Source organism: Puma concolor, chromosome A1, assembly GCF_028749965.1.
Source record: "Puma concolor isolate L17-30 chromosome A1, mPumCon1.1.hap2, whole genome shotgun sequence".
Lineage (NCBI taxonomy): Eukaryota > Metazoa > Chordata > Mammalia > Carnivora > Felidae > Puma > Puma concolor.
In genome coordinates, this window is record NC_141667.1 from 148,924,369 (window position 1) to 148,945,610 (window position 21,242).

Here is a 21,242-nt window from a genome sequence, read left to right on the forward strand (position 1 = left end):
TCATAGCAGATAAAATGTGATTTAAGACCCAACATCATTATTAGGAATGGAAAAGATTACTCTTTGTGATAAAGATTCAGTTCCTGGAAAATTGACTGCTGTCTTACACCGTACACAAAAATTAACTCAAAATGGATTAAAGATTTGAATATAAGACCTGAAACCATAAAACTCTGAGAAGAAAACATACCTGATAAGTTCCTTGACACCAGTCTTGGCAATTTTCTGGATTTAACACCAAAAGCAAAGGCAACAAAATAAACGAGTGGGACTACATCAGACCAAAAAGCATCCGCACAGCGGAGGAAACCATCAACAAAATGAAAAGGCAACTGACCAAATGGGAGAAAATATTTGCAAATTATGTATTTGATAAGGAGCTAATAGTCAAAATATATACAGAATACACACAACTCAATAGCCAAAAACAAACAATATGATTAAAAAATGGGCATTAAAAGATCTGGACATTTTCCCAAGAGGACACACAGATGGCCAACAGGTACACAAAGAGGTGCCCAAAATCACCAGTCATCAGGGGAATGTAAATCAAAACTGTGGTATTACCTCGTACCTGGGAGAATGGCTATTACCAAGAAGATAAGAAATAGCAAACGTTGGTGAGGATGTGGAGAAAAGGGGACCTTTGTGTACTGTTGGTGGGAATGCAAATAGGGGGAGCCACTATGGAAAACCGAACAGAAGTTCCTCAAAAATTAAAACTAGAATGATCAGGGGCACCTGGGTGTCTGAGTCAGTTGAGCCTCTGACTTCCGCTCAGGTGGCGATCTCGTGGTTCATGAGTTAGAGCCCCACATCAGGCTTGCTGCTGTCAGCCTGTCAGTGCAGAGCCCATTTCGGGTCCTCTGTCCCCCTCTCTCTGCCCCTCCCCTGCTTGCACTCTCCCCCAAATGAATAAATATTAAAAAAAAAAAAAAAAAGAACTACCATATGATCCAGCAATTCCACTTCTGGGTATTTATCCAAGGGAAACATAAACACTATCTCAGAGATATCTGCACCCCACCATGTTTCTTGCAGCACAATTTTCAATAGCTAAGACAGAGAAGGAATCTAAATGTCCATTCCTGGTTGAATGGATACAGAAAATGTGGTATATATTCACAATGGAATATTATCCCACCATAAAAAAAAGAAGGAAATCTTGCCATTTGTGACAACATACCCTGTACCTTGAGGACATTATGCTAAGTGACATATGTCAGACAGAGAAAGACAAATAATATATCTCACTTATTTGTGGAATCAAAACTAAAAGCAAAAAACAAACCCAAGATGGAACACTTAGATACAGAGAACATATTGGTAGTTGCCAGAGGTGAGAGGGTGGGGTATGGGCAAAATTAGTGAAGTTGGTCTAAAGTTACAAACTTCCAATTACAAAATAAATAAGTTCTGGGGGCATAATGTACAGAATGGTTACCATAGTTAACAATACTCTGCTGTGTTTTTGAAAAACCTAGAGCTGAATATTGCAGTCGTCCTCACTTTAAATTTAATTAATTAATTAATTTTTCTGAGAGAGTGAGCATGTAAGTGCACGTGAGCAGGGGAGGGAGAGAGAAGGAGAAAGAGAATCCCCAGCAGGCTTCATGCTCAGCATGGAGCCCAACATGGGGTTCAATCTCACAACTGTAAGATCATGACTTGAGCAGAAATCAAGAGTCAGAGGCTTAACCAACTGAACCACCCAGGTGCCTCAGCCCTCACATTGTAGAACTTAGAATCCCTTTACACTCTCAAAAATTATTGAGGAACCCAAAGAGCTTCTGTTTATATGGGTTATATCTATTAATATTTACTGGATAGAAATTAAAACCTGGAAATCTGAATAATTAATGTTAAGAAAATTAGTGTTAAATTAATTTTTGTTAGGGGCACCTAGGTGGCTTAGTCAGTTAAGCGTCCGACTTTGGCACAGGTCATGATCTCAGGGTTCGTGGGTTTGGGCCCCTTATCGGGCTCTATTATGACAGCTTGGAGCCTGGAGCCTGCTTCAGATTCTGTGTTCCCTCTCTCTGCCCCTCCCCTCCTTGCACTTTTCTCTCTCTCTCTCAAAAAAAAAAAACCCCAAAAAACCCAAAAACATTAAAAAAGAGATGAAAGGAAAATCTATACCAAATATCATCCTTGATGGACAAGTATTATAAATATTCCTATAAACCGGACAAGTATGCCCACTGTCACCATTGGTTGTCAACTATGTATTGGAAGTCTCACCCAGTATAATCAAACAATTGCCATTTTTTTGAGAGGATATGATTTTTTACATAGGAACAAAGAAGAAAAGGTCTGCCTATAAATTACTAGAAGTGATAGAACAGTTTAGCAAGAGAATGGATAAAAAAATTAATATACAAAAGTCCATATTTTATACAGCAGCAGCAAAGAGTATACAGATAAAGAGAGGTCATCTTTTATGATAGAAAGTTTCAAATATCTAGGAATAAATTTAATAATGTGTAAGATCTCTGTGGGGGAATTTGTAAAACATGGAGAGGTATGCCATGTTCATGGGTAGCAAGATTCAATAATATACATCAATTTTTGTTTCAAATTCATCTACAGATTCAAGTGATTTCCCTATCAAAATTCCAACAGGGTTTTTCCTGTTTAAAGATAACTTTAAAATAAAACATCAGTGAAATAGTAAAGGGCCAGGATGGCCAGAACACTTCTGAAGAAGGAAAAAACAGGTCAGAGGAGAACTTTTCTTCCAGACATACAGCTCATTAAGAAGTTCTAGTAATAAGGCAATGTGGTAGAGCAACAGATAGACAAACTGACTAGAAGAACAGAAAGAAGAACCTGGAAACACACCTGTGTGCATATGAACTCTGGTTACATAATGCAGGTAGCATGTCCGATCAGCGGGGGAACAAAGGAAGCTAAAAACATGTTATTCACATTCACAGAGATGAAATGTGATTCCTGTTTCACACCATGTACAAAAATCACCTCCAGGTGGACTAAGGGTTTATAGTCAAAACAAAATGTTAAGATACCTAACAGAAACTGTAGATGAATACCTTGTAGACTTTAGCAGTAGGGAGAGATCTCTGAAATGAGACACAAAAAGAATTATTAAAGGAAAGACTGATGTAGTCCATGCTAAAATTAAAAACTGTGGTTCAACAAAAAATATGTAAAAGAAGTAAAAGGCAAGTTATAAATGGGATGAACAGGGGTGCCTGGGTGGCGCAGTCAGTTAAGCGTCCGACTTCAGCCAGGTCACGATCTCGCGGTCCGTGAGTTCGAGCCCCGCGTCAGGCTCTGGGCTGATGGCTCGGAGCCTGGAGCCTGTTTCCGATTCTGTGTCTCCCTCTCTCTCTGCCCCTCCCCCGTTCATGCTCTGTCTCTCTCTGTCCCCAAAATAAATAAAAACATTGAAAAAAAAATTTAAATGGGATGAACATATTCACAACCTACACAATTGACAAAAGACCAGTATCAAGAATACGTGTGTGTGTGCCCCTGTGTACACACACACACACAAATGCATATATACACATACACAAATGCATATACACAGGCACACAAAACTCCTGCAAATAAGGAAGAAAAGCTCTAGTAACTCAATCAAAAAACGGGCAAAAGAAAAAACAGGCATTTTGCAGAAAAGGAAACACATGGCCAATAAACATATGAAGATATCCAAAATCTATAAAGAACTAATATAACTCAACACTCAAAAAACAAATAATGCAATTAAAAAATGGGCAGAAGACACTAACGGAAATTTCTCCAAAGAAGACATCCAGATGGCCAACAGACACATGAACAGATGTTTACTGTCACTTAACACTAGGGAAATGCAAATCAAAACTACAATCAGATATCACCTCACACCTGTCAGAACGCTAAAGTCAACAACACAAGAAACAACAGGTGTTGGTGAGGATGTTGAGAAAAAGGCACCCTTGTGCACTGTTGGGAATGCAAACTGGTGCAGCCACAGTATGGAGTTAAAAAGAGAACTGCCTTATGATCCAGCGATGGCACTACTGAGTATTTACCCAAAGAATATTAAGAACACTAATTCAAAGGGTTACATGTACCCTATGTTTATAGCAGCATTATCTACAATAGCCAAGATATAGAAGCAGCCCAAGTGTCTATCGACTGATGAACGGATAAGGAAGATGTGGTATATATAAACAATGGAATGTTATTCAGCCATAAAAAGGAATGAAATCTCACCGTTTGCAACAACATGGATGGAGCTAGAAAATACAATGCTAAGCGAAATAAGTCACAAAGACAAATACCATATGACTATGACTTCACTCCTATGTGGACTTTAAGAAACAAAATAGACAAGCAAAGGGGGAAAAAAGGGAGAGAGAGAAACAAACCAAGAAACAGACTCTTAACTAAAGAGAACAAACTGAAGGTTATCAGAGGGGAGGTGGGTGGGGGGTGGGGGGTGGGGGAAATAGGTGATGGGGATTAAGGAGCACACTTGTCACGATGGGTGTCACATTGGGTGTTGTATGGAAGCACTGAATCACTATATTGTACCCTTGAAACTAACATTATACTGTATGTTAACTAGAATTTAAATAAAAACTTAAAACAAAAACATATGAAGAGATGTTTCACGTAATTTGAAACCAGGGGATGGCGTATCAAGAACACTCCCTGACATGAGGGGCTACCATTTTAACCCTACTTGCCCGGCAAATGTTAAAAGGCATTTGAGAGGAAGTAGACCCACAGAATCTCTTACCCGCCGCAGGCAGGATGATAACTTGTGACCTACTGTGGAAAACAGATGTCATCATCTGTTAAAATGGAGGTGAACACAGACCCCCACGACCTAGCAATTACACTTGTAGGGTCTATTCCTAAGACAGACTCTTGCACATGTACAACAGAAACTTATAAAAGTTATTTATAGCAGCAAAAAACATGGGGACAACCCCAGAGCACATCAAGAGGAATGGACAAATAAGCCAGGGCCCATTCATATGGTGGGGACAGTATAATGCAGTCAAAACAAACTTCAGGGGTGCCTGGGTGGCTCAGTTGGTTAAGCATCTGACTCTTGGTTTCAGCTCAGGTCATGATCTCAGGTTTCATGAGTTCAAGCTTTGAGTTGGGCTCTGTGCTGACAGTATGGAGCCTGCTTGGGATTCTCTCTCAACCCCTCTCTCTGTGTCCCTCCCCACCCCCCCCCCCCCAACCCCGGAATGTCTCTGTCTCTCTCAAAGTAAACACATACCCTTAAAGCAACAACAAACTTCAGTGACAAGCAATGTGGACAATTCTTAGTGACTTAATGTTAGGTGAAAAAAACAAATCTCCAAAGACAACACACAGCATGATACACGTTTTATAAGGTTAAAAAAACAACCAGAATAAATAATGAACGTGGTGATGGTTACCGGGGTGGCAGAGGCAATGAGATGGGACTGGGGAGCAACCATACAGGTAGATGCAGGTTACTGTCCAGGTCCTAACTTTCATTTGGAATAATGGCTTCTTGGATGCTTATTACATAAACAAAAGTACCTGGATAGCTGGCTAATGAAGAGAGGACCGTGCAGGGACAGAGGATGAGTCTTCATGAACCACGGTTTGTATGATCTAACTATGGGCACTTCAGGTTAAGCCAAAGAAATAAAAACCCAGATCTGTCTTTCAGCCCTCACAACACACTCCTTCCTGCTCCCAGGGCTGCTCCTCCCTGTTCCCCCAGACGCCCCCCTCACAGGACACCCCTTCTCCACCCTCCCTCCCACATCCCTCGTCCCTTGTGCTGTCCCCGAATGCAAGCTGTCCACGCCTCCAAGGTCAGGTGTCTACAGGTCTGGTCCAGGGCAGGAGCTCTATCTGCGTGTCTCCTGGGCACAAAGTGACGATTTACCAAACCATCAGCCCTCACCCTTAACGACCTCTGCCAACTTTTGCCCACCTTGCCCAATCCTGACATGTTTCAGCCCCAATTTGAACTGGCTCTTTTTTGAGAAGTCATAGTGAGTTCTTCCCTCGACGCTGTCCCTGCCCATGTCCTCCCTGTGGCCTGTGCCCAGACTTGGGTCTTCCTGTCTTAGACAAGATCCTTCTGGATCCGTTTCCCCACCTCTGGTTCTTTCTCTACACTGATCACCACAGATCCTTCTCGAGTGTATTTCAGACCTCATCTGTCCCCAGTTAAAACCCTTCCATGGCTCGTCATGGCTCGTCACTGACGTCAGGATGGGTCCTGACTCCTCAGCTCTGAGGAAGCCCCTGCTGATGACCGTGCTCCCCTCACCCCCTGTATGTTCTCTCAGTGCCGCTGAACTTAGGGAAAGCTCTCCAGCCTCCCTCCCCCCCCCCCCCCCCCCCCCCCGCCCAAGGACAGGGAGCCATGCCCTCCTCAAAGCTCCAACTGAAATGTTAACTCTGCTCCCAGACCACTAGTCACCCAGACAGGTGGAGCTCCTCACACATCTGCATCAGCTCAGGCACAGGGCCTGACACCCAGCAGAGAGAGAGGGCCTCTTGTATTCATTCTGCATACTTTACAAGGCACCGTCTCTTGAGACAGCTTTTAGATTGATGAGAGTTTTTAAAAGGTGTGTGGGGCACCTGGGTGGCTCAGTTGGTTGAGCGTCAGACTTTGGCTCAGGTCATGATCTTAACTGATCTCGGTTTGTGGGTTTGAGCCCCACAACCGGCTCTGTGCTGACAGCATGGAGCCTGCTTGGGACTCTGTCTCCCCCTCTCTCTGCCCCTCCTCTGCTCAAGCTCTCTCTCTCAAAAATAAAGAAACATTAAAAAAAAAATTAAGGTTGTGTATATTTTTCCCTCTGACCTACAGTAACCCCCAAGGACAGCATCTTAGAAATCTGTGCACTGGGCACAGTGCTAGGCCTGTGGCCTTTGCTCTTTAAGGACCACCAGGGTGAGGCCCGCAGGACACACGGTGCTCCCTTGCCCTGGAGCCTTCACTCACCGTGTTGAAGTATTCGACGCCGGTGGCTTCAAATGCTCTTGCCACAGCTTGGGTTGTGGCCACACAGGCTACGGGGTGGCCATTGCCGATGGACTTGCCCATGGTGACAATGTCAGGGACGAAGTCTTCTCCTTGCAGTTGGAAGGCCCAGAAATGCTGGCCCACTCGGCCAAAGCCCACTTGAATCTCGTCTGCGACAAAGACCCCTCCGGCCCTGTGGATGTGCCTGTGGCAGAGGACAGATGGCTGACTGGGTCTGCGATAAGGAGGATCAGACCAGGAGCTCGGGGGTCTTGGACCCTGAACCCTGGCTCTGCCAGCACTAAGGTGGGGGCCTTAAGCAGGTGGCTGGCTTTCTCAGAGCCACCATTTCTTCTCAAAGTTCTGGCCAAGAGGCCAAGCTGAGGCTGGAATTTGGAACAAAGGTCGGGAAACCCCATTATTACAGCCCTGCCATCTCAGCTACTCACTCTGCCACTTCCTGGAAGAAGCCGGCAGGGGGGATGATCTGTCCTCCCACGCTGGGCAGAGACTCTGCAAAGAACGCTGCAATCTGTGGACGAGACAGGATGCTGGGGATACCACTGTGGAGGCACTGAGTGGCAGGCGGAGCATGTCCTGCCAATGCTGGCTCAGCGCTGGCTCCAAGCAGGACCAGTCACCAGCGTGGCTGTGTGGCCATTTCGGACTCCAGGTCACATCTGGCCTGTGACCGGGTTTGCTCTGGGTCCGCAAACCAACTCTTACTGCATGGAGTTCTCCAGACCCTTTGTACGCAGCAGGTCCCAGGTTTCTCCCCATCGGACTGTTCCTTCCCTGCTCCTCCCTGGTGACTCCCATCACCCCCACCGAGGGAAACTCAGCCCCCAGCCCTGATCCAGCCTCTTCCTTCATCCAGTCAGCACGGCCTCTGCCTCTCCAGTGTCTGTGCGCACGCTCAGCCCCTCCACCTGGACACACCTGCCTCCTGGCATATCTGTCACTTTCTGCCTTGGCCTCCTGCAGATGCCACCTGGTGGGATGCCTCTGGCAGTCCATCCTCCATCGGCCACCAGGGTGAGCCTCAGCTCAGTCGCCAAACTCATCACTGTCCTGTGTAAAGCACTTCCGTGACCCCATTTCTTACAGCTGTGACCTCCAAGCTATGTTTAGTCCTAGAGCTGCTTCAGAGGCTACCACCCAGATGAAGGAAGGACTGATGGGGTAGGAAACAGTCTCTTTTCTGCTTTTATGTAAGTGCAGGCAAAGCATCTGAAATGCACACGCCGAGCTCCCCTGATCTGGTCCTGCCAGGCTTTCTGGCTTCATAGCCTGCTGCTCTTTGCTGTGTGTCCTGTGTTCAGCTGTCACTACTGCAGCAAGACTTTCCGGAGAGCCCTCCCACCAACAGCTAACTCCGTCCAGCGGTCCCCGTGGCCACTGCTCTCCCAGTGCACACCCATCTCTCCTGTCTCTGCCCCTGAACTCCACTTCCACTACAACACGGGGGCAGGGCCTCCTCACGGCCTCAGCCGTGCTCTTACTGCTCTCTGGCCTCCAGCCCTCCTGCACTGCCCTTGTAGGCCTACGTTCTGCCTGCTTCTCTAAGCTCATTTCCTGCCAGCTCAGCCAGGCCCCACGGTGATGTCTGCTTGGGTTGCCCCATGCCCCCTGAGTGCTAACCCCTCTGCACGGAACCGTCCAGCCAGGGGCCTCTGGACTCCGGTAACACCCAGCACGTACCTGTATCTAGACTGTCTGCTGAGCAGCTAACCCCCTCCCCAACTAGATTCCTAATGGGGGGGGGGGGCCCAGTTCCAGTTTCTCCCAGGGTCCCCGGTATCTAGGACTGGGTTGAAATGCCAGCCGCTGTTCGATTCACGGGACCTGTGCAGACACAGTTACCTTCCTGCCCTTTTCCTGTACGCTGTTCACCACGCGTTCCACCTCGCTGGCATAGGCCCCAGCCGGATTGGGGTGGTCCTCCCGGTAAAGACCCCGGTAGGTGTCTGGGAGAGGTGCCTGTGGGAGTGACAGCGCCGTGTCATCCAGGCTGGGGGGGTGAGCACCGACCTGTTGCCCACTTGGGCAGTGCATACCACATGGACCCACTCCTTCTGGCCATCCAGGTCTCGGAACTTGTAGGGGCTGATGTCAATCAGGGAGCTCAGGTGACCGTGATAAGCACTGAGGAGAAGAACGGAGGGGGCTCAGGAACGAGTACTCCATGGCCCAGTCCCGACCAACGTCCATCGACCTCAGGAGACACAGGTAAGACCAACCTTTCCAACACAGCCCCCGACTCCTGGGGCTGGGAACCAGCACGGGCCTTGGAGCCGGTTAAGACTTCCCATATGACCGCTTACTAGCTAGAATGGTGGCTAATCGGTTAACCTCTCTGGGTTCAGTTCTGTCTGCTGAGAAGTGGGGGGCGGGGGGGTTCTCCTTCAGAACTGTCATTAATGCTCTAGCCCTGGGCCTGGGCCTGGTGCACAGCAGATACTCAATACCATCAGGGCTGTTTTAATACCAAACTGTGGGACCCATTCTCACCACCTTACAAAGCATTTTCTGCTGCCAGAAGAGAGGCCCTGGGGGAAAGAGCCCCCTGGTGTATGTAGGGGTGTCTCTATGGCCGGGTCTTCATGTTTCCCTCCAGTAGCCCAGGCCCCTCCTCATCTTCCTGCCCAAGGCATTCTAGCTGGAGCCTCAGTGATCCCCAGTAAGTGGTGGGCCCAGGCTTCTGGAAATGGCACTTACTGGTCTAACACCACCACGTCCCAATGTCCCGTGTACTGGCGGGCCAGCCTCAGGGCCAGGTCATTGGCTTCTGACCTATGAAAGAAAACGTGGGCCCCGCTCAGACTGCTGTCCAAGGGCTTTCCTCCTGGATACCTGCTTCCTACAGGGAAGTCCAGAGGGAAAGAAAAGCCCTGCCAGCAGCAAGAAGATTCTCAGGACACCATTTGTGACTCATTTGAGTTCATTCACTCAATCAACATTTTATCAAATGTGCTAGGAGCTGGGGTGGGGGCTGGAAATAGTAAGGAAAATAGGTCCTGGCTCTTCTGGAGCTTTCTACATTCTAGTAGGTATCATGAAAGCAAAATAAACAAAGAATGATCATAAGTGCCCCAAGAGAACCACATAGGGCCTCAATTGTGTCCCCCCAAATTCTTATGATGAAGCCCTAACCCCTACCACCTAAGAATGTGACTATTTAACATAAATTTATATGAATTAACATTTATTTATTTTTGAGAGACAGAGACAGAGTGAAAGTAGGAGAGGGGCAGAAAGCGGGGGGGAGACATAGAATCTGAAGCAGGCTCCAGGCTCTGAGCTGTCAGCACAGAGCCTGATGTGGGTCTGGAACCCAGAAACACAAGATCATAACCTGAGCCAAAGTCAGACACTCAACTGACTGAGCCACCCAGGCGCCCCTAAATTTATATAAATTAAAATGAGTCTGTCAGGGTGGGCCCTAATCCAATCTGACTAGTGTCCTTACACGAAGAGGAAACGTGGGCACACAGAGACACAAGAGGCGTGGACGCCAAGAAGAAAGACCAAGTGAGGACACAGCCAGAAGGTGGCCATTTACAAACCAAGGAGAGAGGCCTCAAAGAAGTCAAACCTGCTGACATTTTATTCTTGGATTCTGGCCTCCAGGAGTAGGAGAAATAAATTTGTTATTCAAGCCTCCCAGCCTGTGGCATTTTGTCATGGCAGCCCTATCTAAAGGGGTCAGGGAAAACCTCTGTGAGGAGACACCACCAGAACTGAGTCCCCAGAGGGAAGTTTCTAGGCAGAGTGAGCAGCATGTGCAAGGGACATGTGCAGGAAAAGTGCTCGGTGTGCTCAGGGAACCGAGACGCACAAGGGAGGCAAGGGTCAGCATGGGAGAGGAAGTGGGGAGATACGCAGGGGCCCCACACACAGGACCTTGGAAGGTGCCTAGATTTTCTTCTCAGTGCCATGCCAAGCTACTGAAGGGTTTTTTATTTTTATTTATAGTAAAACCTTGGATTGTGAGTAACTTGTTCTGTGAGTGTTCTGCAAGATGAGCAAACATTTCTAACAAATTTTAACTTGATAAATGAGCAATGTCTTATGAGTGGTATGAGACACTGAATGTCACATGATCACAACTGAGCCAACGGTTCTTGAAATTTGCTTTGACATGCAAGTGCTTTGGATTACAACCATGTTTCTGGAATGAATTATGCTTGCGAACCAAGGTTTGCTGTATTTGTTTTTTTTAAAGATTTATTTTATTTATTAAAAAAATTTTTTTTAACGTTTATTTATTATTGAGAGACAGAGAGAGACAGAGCATGAGCATGGGAGGGGCAGAGAGAGGAGGAGACACAGAATCTGAAGCAGGCTCCAGGCTCTGAGCTGTTAGCACAGAGCCTGATGCAGGGCTCGAACTCACAAACTGTGAGACCATGACCTGAACCGAAGTCAGACGCTTAACCGACTGAGCCACCCAGGCACCTCAAGATTTATTTTATTTTTAGAGAGAGAGAGAATGCAAGCAGGGGAGAGGAGCAGAGGGAGAGAGAAAGAATCTCAAGCAGGCTCCACGCTCAGCACAGAGCCTGACATGAGGCTTGATCCCACGACCCTGAGGTCACGACCTGAACCAAAATCAAGAGGACACTTAATCGACAGAGCCACCCAGGTGCCCTGCTACTTAAGAGTTTTAATCTGAGAAGGGACGTGAATCAGCTCCCATCTGAGGAGGCAGCCTCTGGCTGTGTGGGCCTAATGGAGTAAAAGGGGAAGAGACAAGAGCTAAGGACACCCAGCTCAGAGCAGGTCATGGCCATGGAGAACAGAAAGAGGGACAGAGACAGAAGACAACTTGGGGACAGATGAAGTGGGCTTGCTGTAGGATTGGGAGGAGGGTGTGTGGTTCCTGCCTGGAGGAGAGATGCAGATAGTGTTGCCATTTACGAGGTGGGACAGGGTCGGGGTGGCAGGGGGGGTTGTCCTCCTGAGAATGCCAGTGACAGCCAGTGCCGTGGTCCCATACCAGGTGTTGGCAGAAGACAACCAACTCCTTTTGGACCCATCGAGTTGGAGATGTTCCAGAAGTGGTCATTTAGAACCTTGGGGCTGGAACACATGGGAAGCATCCGGGCTTGAGACACAAATTTGGGAGTCATTAGCACGTGAACATGGAAAGACTTGGAAATGGATGAGATCACACAGGGAGAGGGCTCAGGACCAGCCCCAAAGAAGAGAGGAGAAGCGATTGGCAGAGGAGACCAAGGGGTGGCCAGAGGCTGGTGGAAACCGGGAGTGTGCAGCATCCTGGAAGCGAGACTAGAAAGCACTTCTGGAGAGTGGTGATGCTGTCAACATTGCTGAGAGATAGTGTAAGGCAAGAGCAGCAAAGAGACCACTGGATTTGGCAACGTGGAAGTTGCTGGAATCCAGAGTGCATGTGATGGAATAAACCAGCAAACGTCCCTGACCCCACTGCCCAGGAAGCTCTCACTCCTGGACCCAGCTTTCTGCTCTTCCCTAATAAGCTCTGGTTCTGGCTTTGCCCCAGAAAGGACCCCAAGCTGAGTCCTTTCTTTGAACTACGATTTCCTTATCTGCAAACTGAAGATGGGAACTTACGCATCCTAGAAATTACCAAGGTGTGGCGGCAGGGGTGGGGGGCCTACTGATGGATGAAAATGACAGGGGGGAATCTGAGTGGCTCAGTCGGTTAAGCATCCAACTTCGGCTCAGGTCATGATCTCACAGTTCATGAGTTCGAGCCCCACGTCAGGCTCTGGGCTGACAGCTCAGAGCCTGGATCCCCCTTCAGATTCTGTGTCTCCCTCTGTCTGCCCCTCCGCTGCTTGCACTCTGTCTCTCGCATGGTCTCAAAAATAAATAAACATTAAAAAAAAAAAAGAAAATGACAGTGATGATGGTAACACTCATTACTATAACCCAAATGCCATGACTCGGTTTGTTGGAGTGTTCTGTCCCAGGCAAGGCTGGGCCAGACCTACGTACACATCATCATCTGCTGTTCCTGTCCCCGCTGCCACTACCAGCGTTAGCTACCATCACCTGTCACCTGGCTGCTGAATTGGTGCCCAATGGGGTCCATTCTTGCTCTTCTCCAGCCCCGATGACATCACTTGCCTGATTAAAACCCTCAGATGGCTTCCCAGTGTTCTCAGGATAAAAACAAATTCCTCACTTGGAATGTGTCAGCTCATACCCCCTCCTCTCTCTTTGGGTCCTCAAGTGTGCCAGATGCCATGCCCTGACTGCTGCAGGGCCTTTGCACAGGCTGAGCAACCCTGACGTGAATACTTCTGGTGAAGTAGGCAGCTTCCTTCCTGCTCATCAGCTCTTTGCCTGATAGAGAAGTCTTCCCTGACCCTCTGCTGGCAGGCTTTGGCTCCTCACCGCTTCTCTGCCTCATCAGGTCCCTTCCTTCTCCTCCAGACAATGACCTCTGCATTTCTGTGAAGGACCAGTTGATGTTTCTGTTCCTTACTGAGCGAGCTGAGGGCAGGGATTTTGGCTATACCCCCCAGCTGGGCCTGTGTATTCATAAGGCAGAAGTAAAGGAACATATTACCTAGGTAAGCCCCCAAGACAATCATGGAGACAATCATGCAACAGAGGTACTGGCATGCCTTACTAAGAGACCAGAAAACTGGGATCTGACAGAGTGAGCACCAGGGTCTACAGAGGGGAGTGTGGGCTCCCGACTCAGCAAGGGCAAGGCTGCCTCGCTCCCAGTGCTTGCTGGGTCAGCCACACTAGGTTTCAATAGGTGAGCAATTCTGTCTTCACCACCGGCCGAAGTCCACTTACCCAGAATTCAGGAAATAAAACACAGAGAGCTTCTCCGGCAGGGTCTCTGATAGCCTCTGTGCATAATCCACGATGTTGTCGTGCAGGTACCGGCTGTTGGTGTTCAGCACCTGGTTTTGTTCGTGCGCTGCTTGGACCACGAGAGGGTGGCAGTGCCCAACTGGAAGAGGGCCACCAATGTCACATAGTGGCTCTGCTCAGCCAGCCCCACCAGGCCTCCCCCAGCTGTAGTCCATAAATCCAGCCAGAGGAGAGCAGTTGTGAGGGAGAGGCAGAGAGGAAAGAGGCGAGTCTGAAGACGGGGTGTATGTATGTGCCAGAGAGGCCAGTTCTAGAAAGGAGTCCCCGAGATTCGGGCAAAAGAAAAAGTTTGTTGGCAGAAACCCTATCTAGAAAATCCGTGTCTGTAAGGAAGCTTCTTGAGGCCTGTTGGACAAAGACAGGATGTGGGGAGGAGTGCCTGTTGGCAGGCTTGACTTCACTAATCAATGGAGGCGGGAGGTAATGTTGATTGCCAACAGCCTGGGATTATAACAGCTCAACCTGTGTTGAGCCAGGCACACTCCAAGCAAATTATCTAAATTAATTCACTTATTCCTCTAAAACACCTTGAGATGAGTCCCTAGTATTATCGTGTCTATTTTGCAGATGAGCAAACTGAGGCACAGAGAATTAAACAACTTGCCCAAGATCATAATGTAAGTGGAGGGCAGGGATATGATAAACCCAAGCGGTTTGGGACTAGAGCCCTTGTTTTTACTCTCTATTTCATTAACCTCTAGTTTGCTTTTTGGGTCACAGACTCCTTTTCATCCCATCAGCTCTGGTGGCCCCACCTGGATAACTAAATTCCTACTTCAGTTTCCTTGCCTAGCACCTGAGAAGGTCCCCGGGGCTGAAGCCCAGCCATGATTCCCAATACTTGGCCAGAGGCCTGCTGTGTTGCTGGTCATGGTCAGGCTGACTGTTCTCTGAGCTTGCCATCAGTCCCAAGTGGAACTGGACTTCCGACTGCTGTGCTGCCTGATTTAGCACAGCTACTGCTTGAAGCCTCTCCATGAGGCACACCAGAAAGACTGGGCTCCTCTGCTCAGCTCAACCCAAGTTCTCCGCACCTCTCTGCAATCTCAGGATCACCCTGGGACCAGGTTCACAGCCTCAGCCTGCCCCCCTGCCCTGCCAGCCTGAGGTAGGATACTAACCATGAGCCACATTGTTGACACAATCCAGGTATTCTGCACCCTGTTCATCGTACAAGTACTGTCCTTGGCCCCGGACAATCTTAATAGGATCCTCAGGATAAAAGAGTCTGCAAGAATTGCTGTGGGGACAGTAAGAAGTGGACAGCCATGTCTGAAGACCTGAAGGGACAAGTCCACCCACCATAGCACCTGCCCCCCACAACCCTCCAGTTTCTGGGAGGGACAAAACTTTAAGGGCACAGTGGTGCTTTCCTGCTTCCAGTCCCTCACCCATAGGTGGCTGGAAAGGAGGAAGTGATAGGGTGAGAAGCTGCTAAAACTGAAATTATTTAAGTCATGTGAAGGCTAGGCGGCCTTGCTCATTTCTGCACGTGCCCACATTAATCCCTTGGATCCCAAGGAACGGCGGCAGCTCCAGAACCACGGGGGCTCCTTAGAGCAGGGTTTCCTTGCTGGGATGCGTGTGAGGGAGGGCACCCTCGCAGGTGGCTGGAGCTCAGCTCTGAAAGGTCCTTGCCAGCCCAGTGCCTCTGCTACCCTGCTGGGTGTCAGCCCCATGTGCCACCAAGAGTCCCTCTCACAGGTTACAGGTAGGCTTTCTCTAAGGCTTCCTGGGAGACGACCCCCCATGCCCACCCTCCGTCTGAACTTTCAGTCCCTTCCTGGATCACTCTCAGGCCAGGTCCAGCTGGCGGGCCAACCCTGGGGGAGGTCCTCCCAGGTGCCAGGGCAGAGGCCTTCTCCAGGGGGCCAAAGCCGGTCAGCGGCGGCCGGTGGGGCCGGCCCGGCGCCGCAGGGCAGCCCGATGAGGACGCAGGCGGGGAGGCGGCCGCGGGGATCCCGCGGACCCGCAGCTGGCGGCTGGGTCTGTGGGGCCGGGGAGCCGGGGCCCGCGCGAGGCCCGGAGCTGAGGTCCCTGGGCTCCGCGGGCTCCGCGCCGGACGTGCGTGCGTCGTGCGTGCGCGCACCGCCCCGCGCCGCCGTCTCAGTACCTTAGCAGCCGCCGCCTCAGGGCCAGAGTCTCGCCCTTCCCGCGCCGATCGGCGGCCATGGCACCGGGCGGGCAGTTGCGCGGAGACGCAGCGCAGAGAAGCCTCTCGCACGCTCGGCCGCCAACCCCGCCCCCCGCCGCGGGCCCCGCCCCCCGTCCCGGGCCCCGGGGACGCAGCGCCCGCCTCCTGCCCCTGGCACCTAGCAGTTTCCGTCTCTGGGAAGGGTTCTTGGGTGACCCCGCCGCTTTTTTCTGTCCCAGCAGGGCTCTGAGCTCAGGGCTCAGTTTCCCGCGTCTCCTTACTGGTGCATAAAATGGGTTGCCCTGTGAGTTAACTGGGAATGTGTGACTGACACCTAGCCCAGGGCTTGGTTCACAGCAGGGGCCTCAGGGCTGGAGAGGAGATTGTCAATGCTGGGGCAAGACCTAGGACTTCCCAATTTCAGGAGGGAACAGGGTCACTGCTGGAACTGACCAAGAGGGTCCTGGGCATGAGCATGACTTTCAGGGCGGCATGACTCCTGCTAGAATCCAGGCAGGGTGAACAGAGTTCTGTAAACACTGAGAGAATCATGCAGTGTGTAGGCAGGAAGAGCGTTGGGAGGCCTGCTCAGCCTTACAGTCCGCGGCCAGGAAACTCAGGCCCAGGAAGGAAAGGGGCTTTGCTCCCAGGCACCCAGCAAGTGTGTAGCAGAGGCTGGACTCCAGCTCAGGTCTGTCTGACTCTGACGTTCAGTGCAGTGAATGAGAAGAAATGACCCCCAACGGGCTGGGAAGCTGTGCTACCAGAGGCATAGCCCCAACCGGGGTGGGGCCCTGGGACTTTCTGCCTTGACAAACCCAGAACAAGGGACTTAGGTCGAGGCCTGAGCAAGCTGAGGAAGGGGAGGTTCCTGCTGTCCCTCCTGTCACCGGTCACGATTCTCAGCTCTCTGCTCTGCTCCCTTTGTTGCTGATTTCTTCATCCCTTCCCCCATGCTGGAAAATGCTTAAGGTATTTATTAAAGAGCGTTTGGGGTTTCACTTTTTTAAAATTGTGGTATCATATACATAATGTTACCATTGCAACCATTTTTAAGTGTATAGTTCAATGGCATTAAGTACATTCACATGCAACCATCACCACCAACCATCTCCAGAACCTTTCTGTCTTCCCAGGCTGAGTTAGAAGGCAGGCTGGTGGGGGCGGGGGGAGGGGGGTGCGAGTCTGAGAGTCCTGTTTAGGCCCCATCTTTGGCCCTGTTTCTAGCCCCAAAACACAATGGCCCAGGGCAGCTCAGAGAAGTCAGGTCGGCTCTGGGACTGTTCCTGCCTTGGGGTAAGAGTGAGAAGGTTGCACTCAGGTCCAGCTCACATCTCATCTACTCCCAGGGTGTCCAGGGTCAGGGGGGCAGTACAGCCGCAGGCCAGGCTGGCCCAGTTCCTGGGCCAAGTGTCTCCAGTAGGGTTGGGGCAACACTAGGAAGCTTCCCCTTCTTCCTGCTCAGAGAAGCCCACTCCTTCTTTCCTCTGGCCCCAGGCTCAGCACTCCTCTGTTATCTCAAGTGTGGGCCTTGGGGTACCAGGGCAGGGATGGGAAGAAGTGGCTGAATTGGGATTTGAGTCCCAGGAGTGTTCCCCAATCATTGTGACAATCTCAAGCACCCTGTGTGTTTCTAGCAGTATCTTGGGGATCAGGAAGAACGAGGCCTGGGTGGGCCTGCTCCTCTTGAGCCTCAGCTCATCTGGAAAAGGTGATAGTAATCCTTGTGATTAGCTTAGCTGCCATGGCACGCAGCAGGGCTCGCTTTGGAAGGGGGTAGTGTGAGGCCAAACTGACTTTCTCAGCAGAGGGCCATGAAGCTCTCAGTCCTTGAGGCTCAGCTGTGAGGCAGGGACCCCCCCCCCCCCACCTTCCCGCCCCCGCGCTGAGTCTCAGCTGGGACCTCAAGCACATCATTCATTCTTCTGTAGTGTTTTGCCCTTGCCCAAGCTCTTGGAAGACTCTGTGGGCTCTGTGTTTTGAAGCTTGTTGAAATTTGCAGACCTGACGGTACACGGTATGAGGCCACAAGGGGGCAACAGTGGGCCATGGATGGCCTTGTCTTTCCAAAGGGGTGGTTTCTTCCTCCCTTGAGGATCTGCCTGCCAATCACCCAGCATCATGACACTGCCTAGCAGACTCCATGCCCGGCCAAACAATTTGGAAGGACAAACTGGAGGATATCCAAGGACCTGGGTCCAGTCTGCCTGCCACCCACAACTGTCTTGGCTGTGCATCCCTGGGCAGGTGTCCCCCTGCTCAAGTGCTTCAGTTTCCCCATATGTGAAGTGGAAACAGTGACACCAATCATGGAGGCCTGTCCTTCCTTCAAAGGGCTGGTTATGGGATCCACTGAATCACCCAGGTAGAGGAAGAAGCGGATTAACTGTAGCATCCAGCCGAATTGTAAAGTTTTGCTGGGGCTCCCAAGGATGCCCGGACACCCAGTGATCTCCATCAGCCCTCAGAGCCCCACTTTGTTTCTGTCCCCTTCCACACTACCAGCTTCCCCAGTGAGCCACACGATTGGCCAGCCAGCAGCACGGCCCGCCACTTACTGCCAACAACTTAGGGAGACAGAGCTGGGGAGTTGATACTTTCCTCCTCCCTAGCAGCGTGTGGCTGGGCCTCTTCTGCATAGTGAGGAAGCCACGTAGCGTGACCTGGGCAGACTCCCCATACTGGGGTTTCCTCAGTGTTACCCCTCGGAAACAGAAGACCTGAGATACCATCACTGCAGGCCTGTTCTTGTCCGTACTACCCTGGATGTGCTTGGTTTTGTCATCTGTGAAATGGGCATCCTCACTGGGTTCCTCCCCCAGGGTTGTTATGAGGACCAGCTGCAATGAGGGAAATACAAACATCCTGCAAGACTGTGGCCCTGGCTTGGTCTTAGAGTGGAGAAAAGAGAAGGGATTCCGAACCAAAAACGCTTCCTGGTGCCTGACCTGTCCTAGGGGTAAGCATTGCTGTCCCATTTTCCAGAGGAGGTGGCGGATTTGAATTTTCTAAGATGGCTGCCACGAGATCTACTATCCCACGTTTTCTCCTTAAAGATGATGTTGGCACTTTCCCCTTGAATGAGGGTGAGCCTCTGATTCTGGCAGGAAGTGACACCATCTGATTTCTGAGGCCTGGCTGTAAACGGTGTCACAGCTTGCTGCCTGGTCCACCTGGCTCATGCACCGTGGGGATCCAGCAGCTGTGCTGGGAGGAAGCCCAGACCACACAGAGAGGTGTCCTGGCTCTCTGAGGTCCCAGGTAACGGCCAGCATGGGCCACCATGCGTAGGAGAGCTTGAGTGACAGCTACACAGCTGAGCCTATCACCCCTAGAACCGTAAGAAAGAAACATTGCTGTTTTAAGGTAAGCTTTAGGGTGATCTGTCATGTAACAGTCATTGGCCGTTGGATCGGAGGAGAGTATAGGGAGTCCGTGACATGATGACTGGATGGAGGGCTCAGCCGGTACGTAGCCGGCCAGGCCTTGAGTCTGTCTTTCTAACACCAAACCCTTTCTTTGCCCTGACCCTGAACAGCTTCCTCTGGTTTCTGGGGGGGAAGGGGGGGGGGGCTCTGACCCAGGAATTGTCCCTTGTACCTGCCCAGCCAGCAAAGGCCAGGCTGAAACCTTGCCAAGAGGTGCTCAGGGGCAGTCTGCAAGGACAGGCACACCCAGACACACACTGTGGTTTATTACACGCAGCGATAACCGTCTATACAGAGAAAGGAGGCAAGCATCTGGACTGGGGATGACAGCTGGGAGCCCCTGTCAGAGGTGGGGGAGCCTCTCCTCAGAGCACGGTGGCTGGGGTTGCAGACCCCCTGCTCGGGCTGGCCAGGAATCCACCCACGCCTTCTTCTTCTGCACAGCTCATCCGAAGGACCATTTCTGGCAGGCTGACCGGAGCTCTCCCGGGTGGGAGAGTTGGGGCAAGAGGAGACCCCAACTCTGAGCTGCGGGCCAGTCTCCTTGGGCTGGCAAAGTCCCATCATGACCCTCTTCTGGGTGCAGCAGCCACTCCAGTCTGGGACCCGCCGTCCTCCACACTCGAGGATCGAGAGGCTCCTTGCAGCTGGGTCCACGGGTGGTGGTCTCCTCCGGGCCAGAGGGCACGTGTTCTCATGGCAGGCTAGCTTCCTGAGGCCCACTGAGCTTGGTGGGAGTGGGGGCGCAGTGTGCTCCCCAAAGCTCACAGCATCCAGCTGCAAGTGCCGGGCAGAAATCTTGTCCTGTCCCGGTGAAGCCAAGGCCCAGAGGGGCCCCAAGGGGCGGGCAGCTGGCTGTGGCCAAGTCCAGAGGCCAGAGAAGCTGGGGCAGCTGCGTTTGTCATCCAAGCCCCGGACCTTTCTGGATGGGGTGGGCCCCAGGGCTCCAGAACCTCAGGAGACAGTCTCTCTGCTAATCAGGTGGCTGAGGGCCCAACCCAGCATCTCTGCAGCCCCTCCTGAGCCAGGCACTTTCACCTTCGTCTCCTTCCCGGGAGAGCCAAGTCCCACGGCTGCCCCTTGGGTACACAATTACCCTGGACCGGCCCGTCCCCTTTCCTGCCAGCTCCACGTGCTGATTGTTCCAGGGCTGGGCCAGGCCATGCACTTAAATGCGACAAGGCCGCAGGTGGTGCATCCCGTGAAAAAAAGATCAATATATTACTGTTCTGTTTTTACAAAAATTAAAAACGTCCACACGCATCTGTACAGGTTGTGAGCTGGGTGCGGGGGTCACTGGAAGAGGAGGGAGAGACTGAAGGTGAGGAGGGAGGCCCTGCCCTGATCTGAGCACCCTGTCCTGCCCATTTCTTCTAGAACGGGCATTCCCCCAATCCTCTCATGCCCGGCTCTTGGCTTTCACCCCCTCTCAGTGGGGCAGTTTGGGCAAAGTCCCAGGGGGGTGCAGATGGCTTTGCGCTGGCTGGGCCAGGTGCTGGGCGAGCCCCGACTGACCGACAGGGTGGACTAGTCACCCGGGACCACAGCCCCAAGCCTGGGGCCACACGATGGGAGAGTCAGAGCTGGGGCCGTGTCATCCCAGGGAAACCTGGCTATTGAGTCACTGTGTGGGGGACCGCAGACACCCAGCCCCTGGGGTCTCCCCCACCCCCACCGCCGCCCTCCTCACAGCCTGTCCTAGAGACTCCTCCCTGCAAGGTACCTTATGCCAGCAGCCAGGCACGGGCAGCCCATCAGGGCCCTGGAAAAGAAAAACGTTTCAGTGGGGATGGGGGTAGGGGACTTGATCAGCTCC

General features: G+C 51.2%; 2 protein-coding genes across 3 annotated transcripts in view; both read right to left on the reverse strand.

Annotated features, from left to right (window-relative positions):
• PHYKPL (5-phosphohydroxy-L-lysine phospho-lyase) overlaps positions 1-16,106 on the reverse strand; it is a 37,373-nt gene extending 21,267 nt beyond the window's left edge. The window contains exons 1-8 of one of the 2 annotated variants that reach the window (XM_025924484.2): positions 15,978-16,106; positions 14,986-15,104; positions 13,784-13,943; positions 9,704-9,778; positions 9,043-9,130; positions 8,849-8,965; positions 7,435-7,517; positions 6,965-7,190 (exon numbers count right to left, since the gene is read on the reverse strand). In XM_025924484.2, coding sequence (XP_025780269.2) covers positions 6,965-7,190; positions 7,435-7,517; positions 8,849-8,965; positions 9,043-9,130; positions 9,704-9,778; positions 13,784-13,943; positions 14,986-15,104; positions 15,978-16,036 — 927 coding nt within the window. In that variant the 5' untranslated portion in view covers positions 16,037-16,106. Of the gene's footprint in view, positions 1-6,964; positions 7,191-7,434; positions 7,518-8,848; positions 8,966-9,042; positions 9,131-9,703; positions 9,779-13,783; positions 13,944-14,985; positions 15,611-15,977 lie in introns of those variants that run through there. The other variant, XM_025924483.2, reaches the window with a different exon arrangement.
• Positions 16,107-19,675: 3,569 nt separating this feature from the next.
• The window catches only part of COL23A1 (collagen type XXIII alpha 1 chain), a 355,798-nt gene continuing 354,231 nt past the window's right edge, over positions 19,676-21,242 (reverse strand). Inside the window, exons 28-29 of the mRNA XM_086705987.1 lie at positions 21,150-21,188; positions 19,676-20,722 (exon numbers count right to left, since the gene is read on the reverse strand). Of these exons, the coding sequence (XP_086562113.1) occupies positions 20,720-20,722; positions 21,150-21,188 (42 nt within the window). The 3' untranslated portion in view covers positions 19,676-20,719. The remainder of the gene's footprint in view (positions 20,723-21,149; positions 21,189-21,242) is intronic.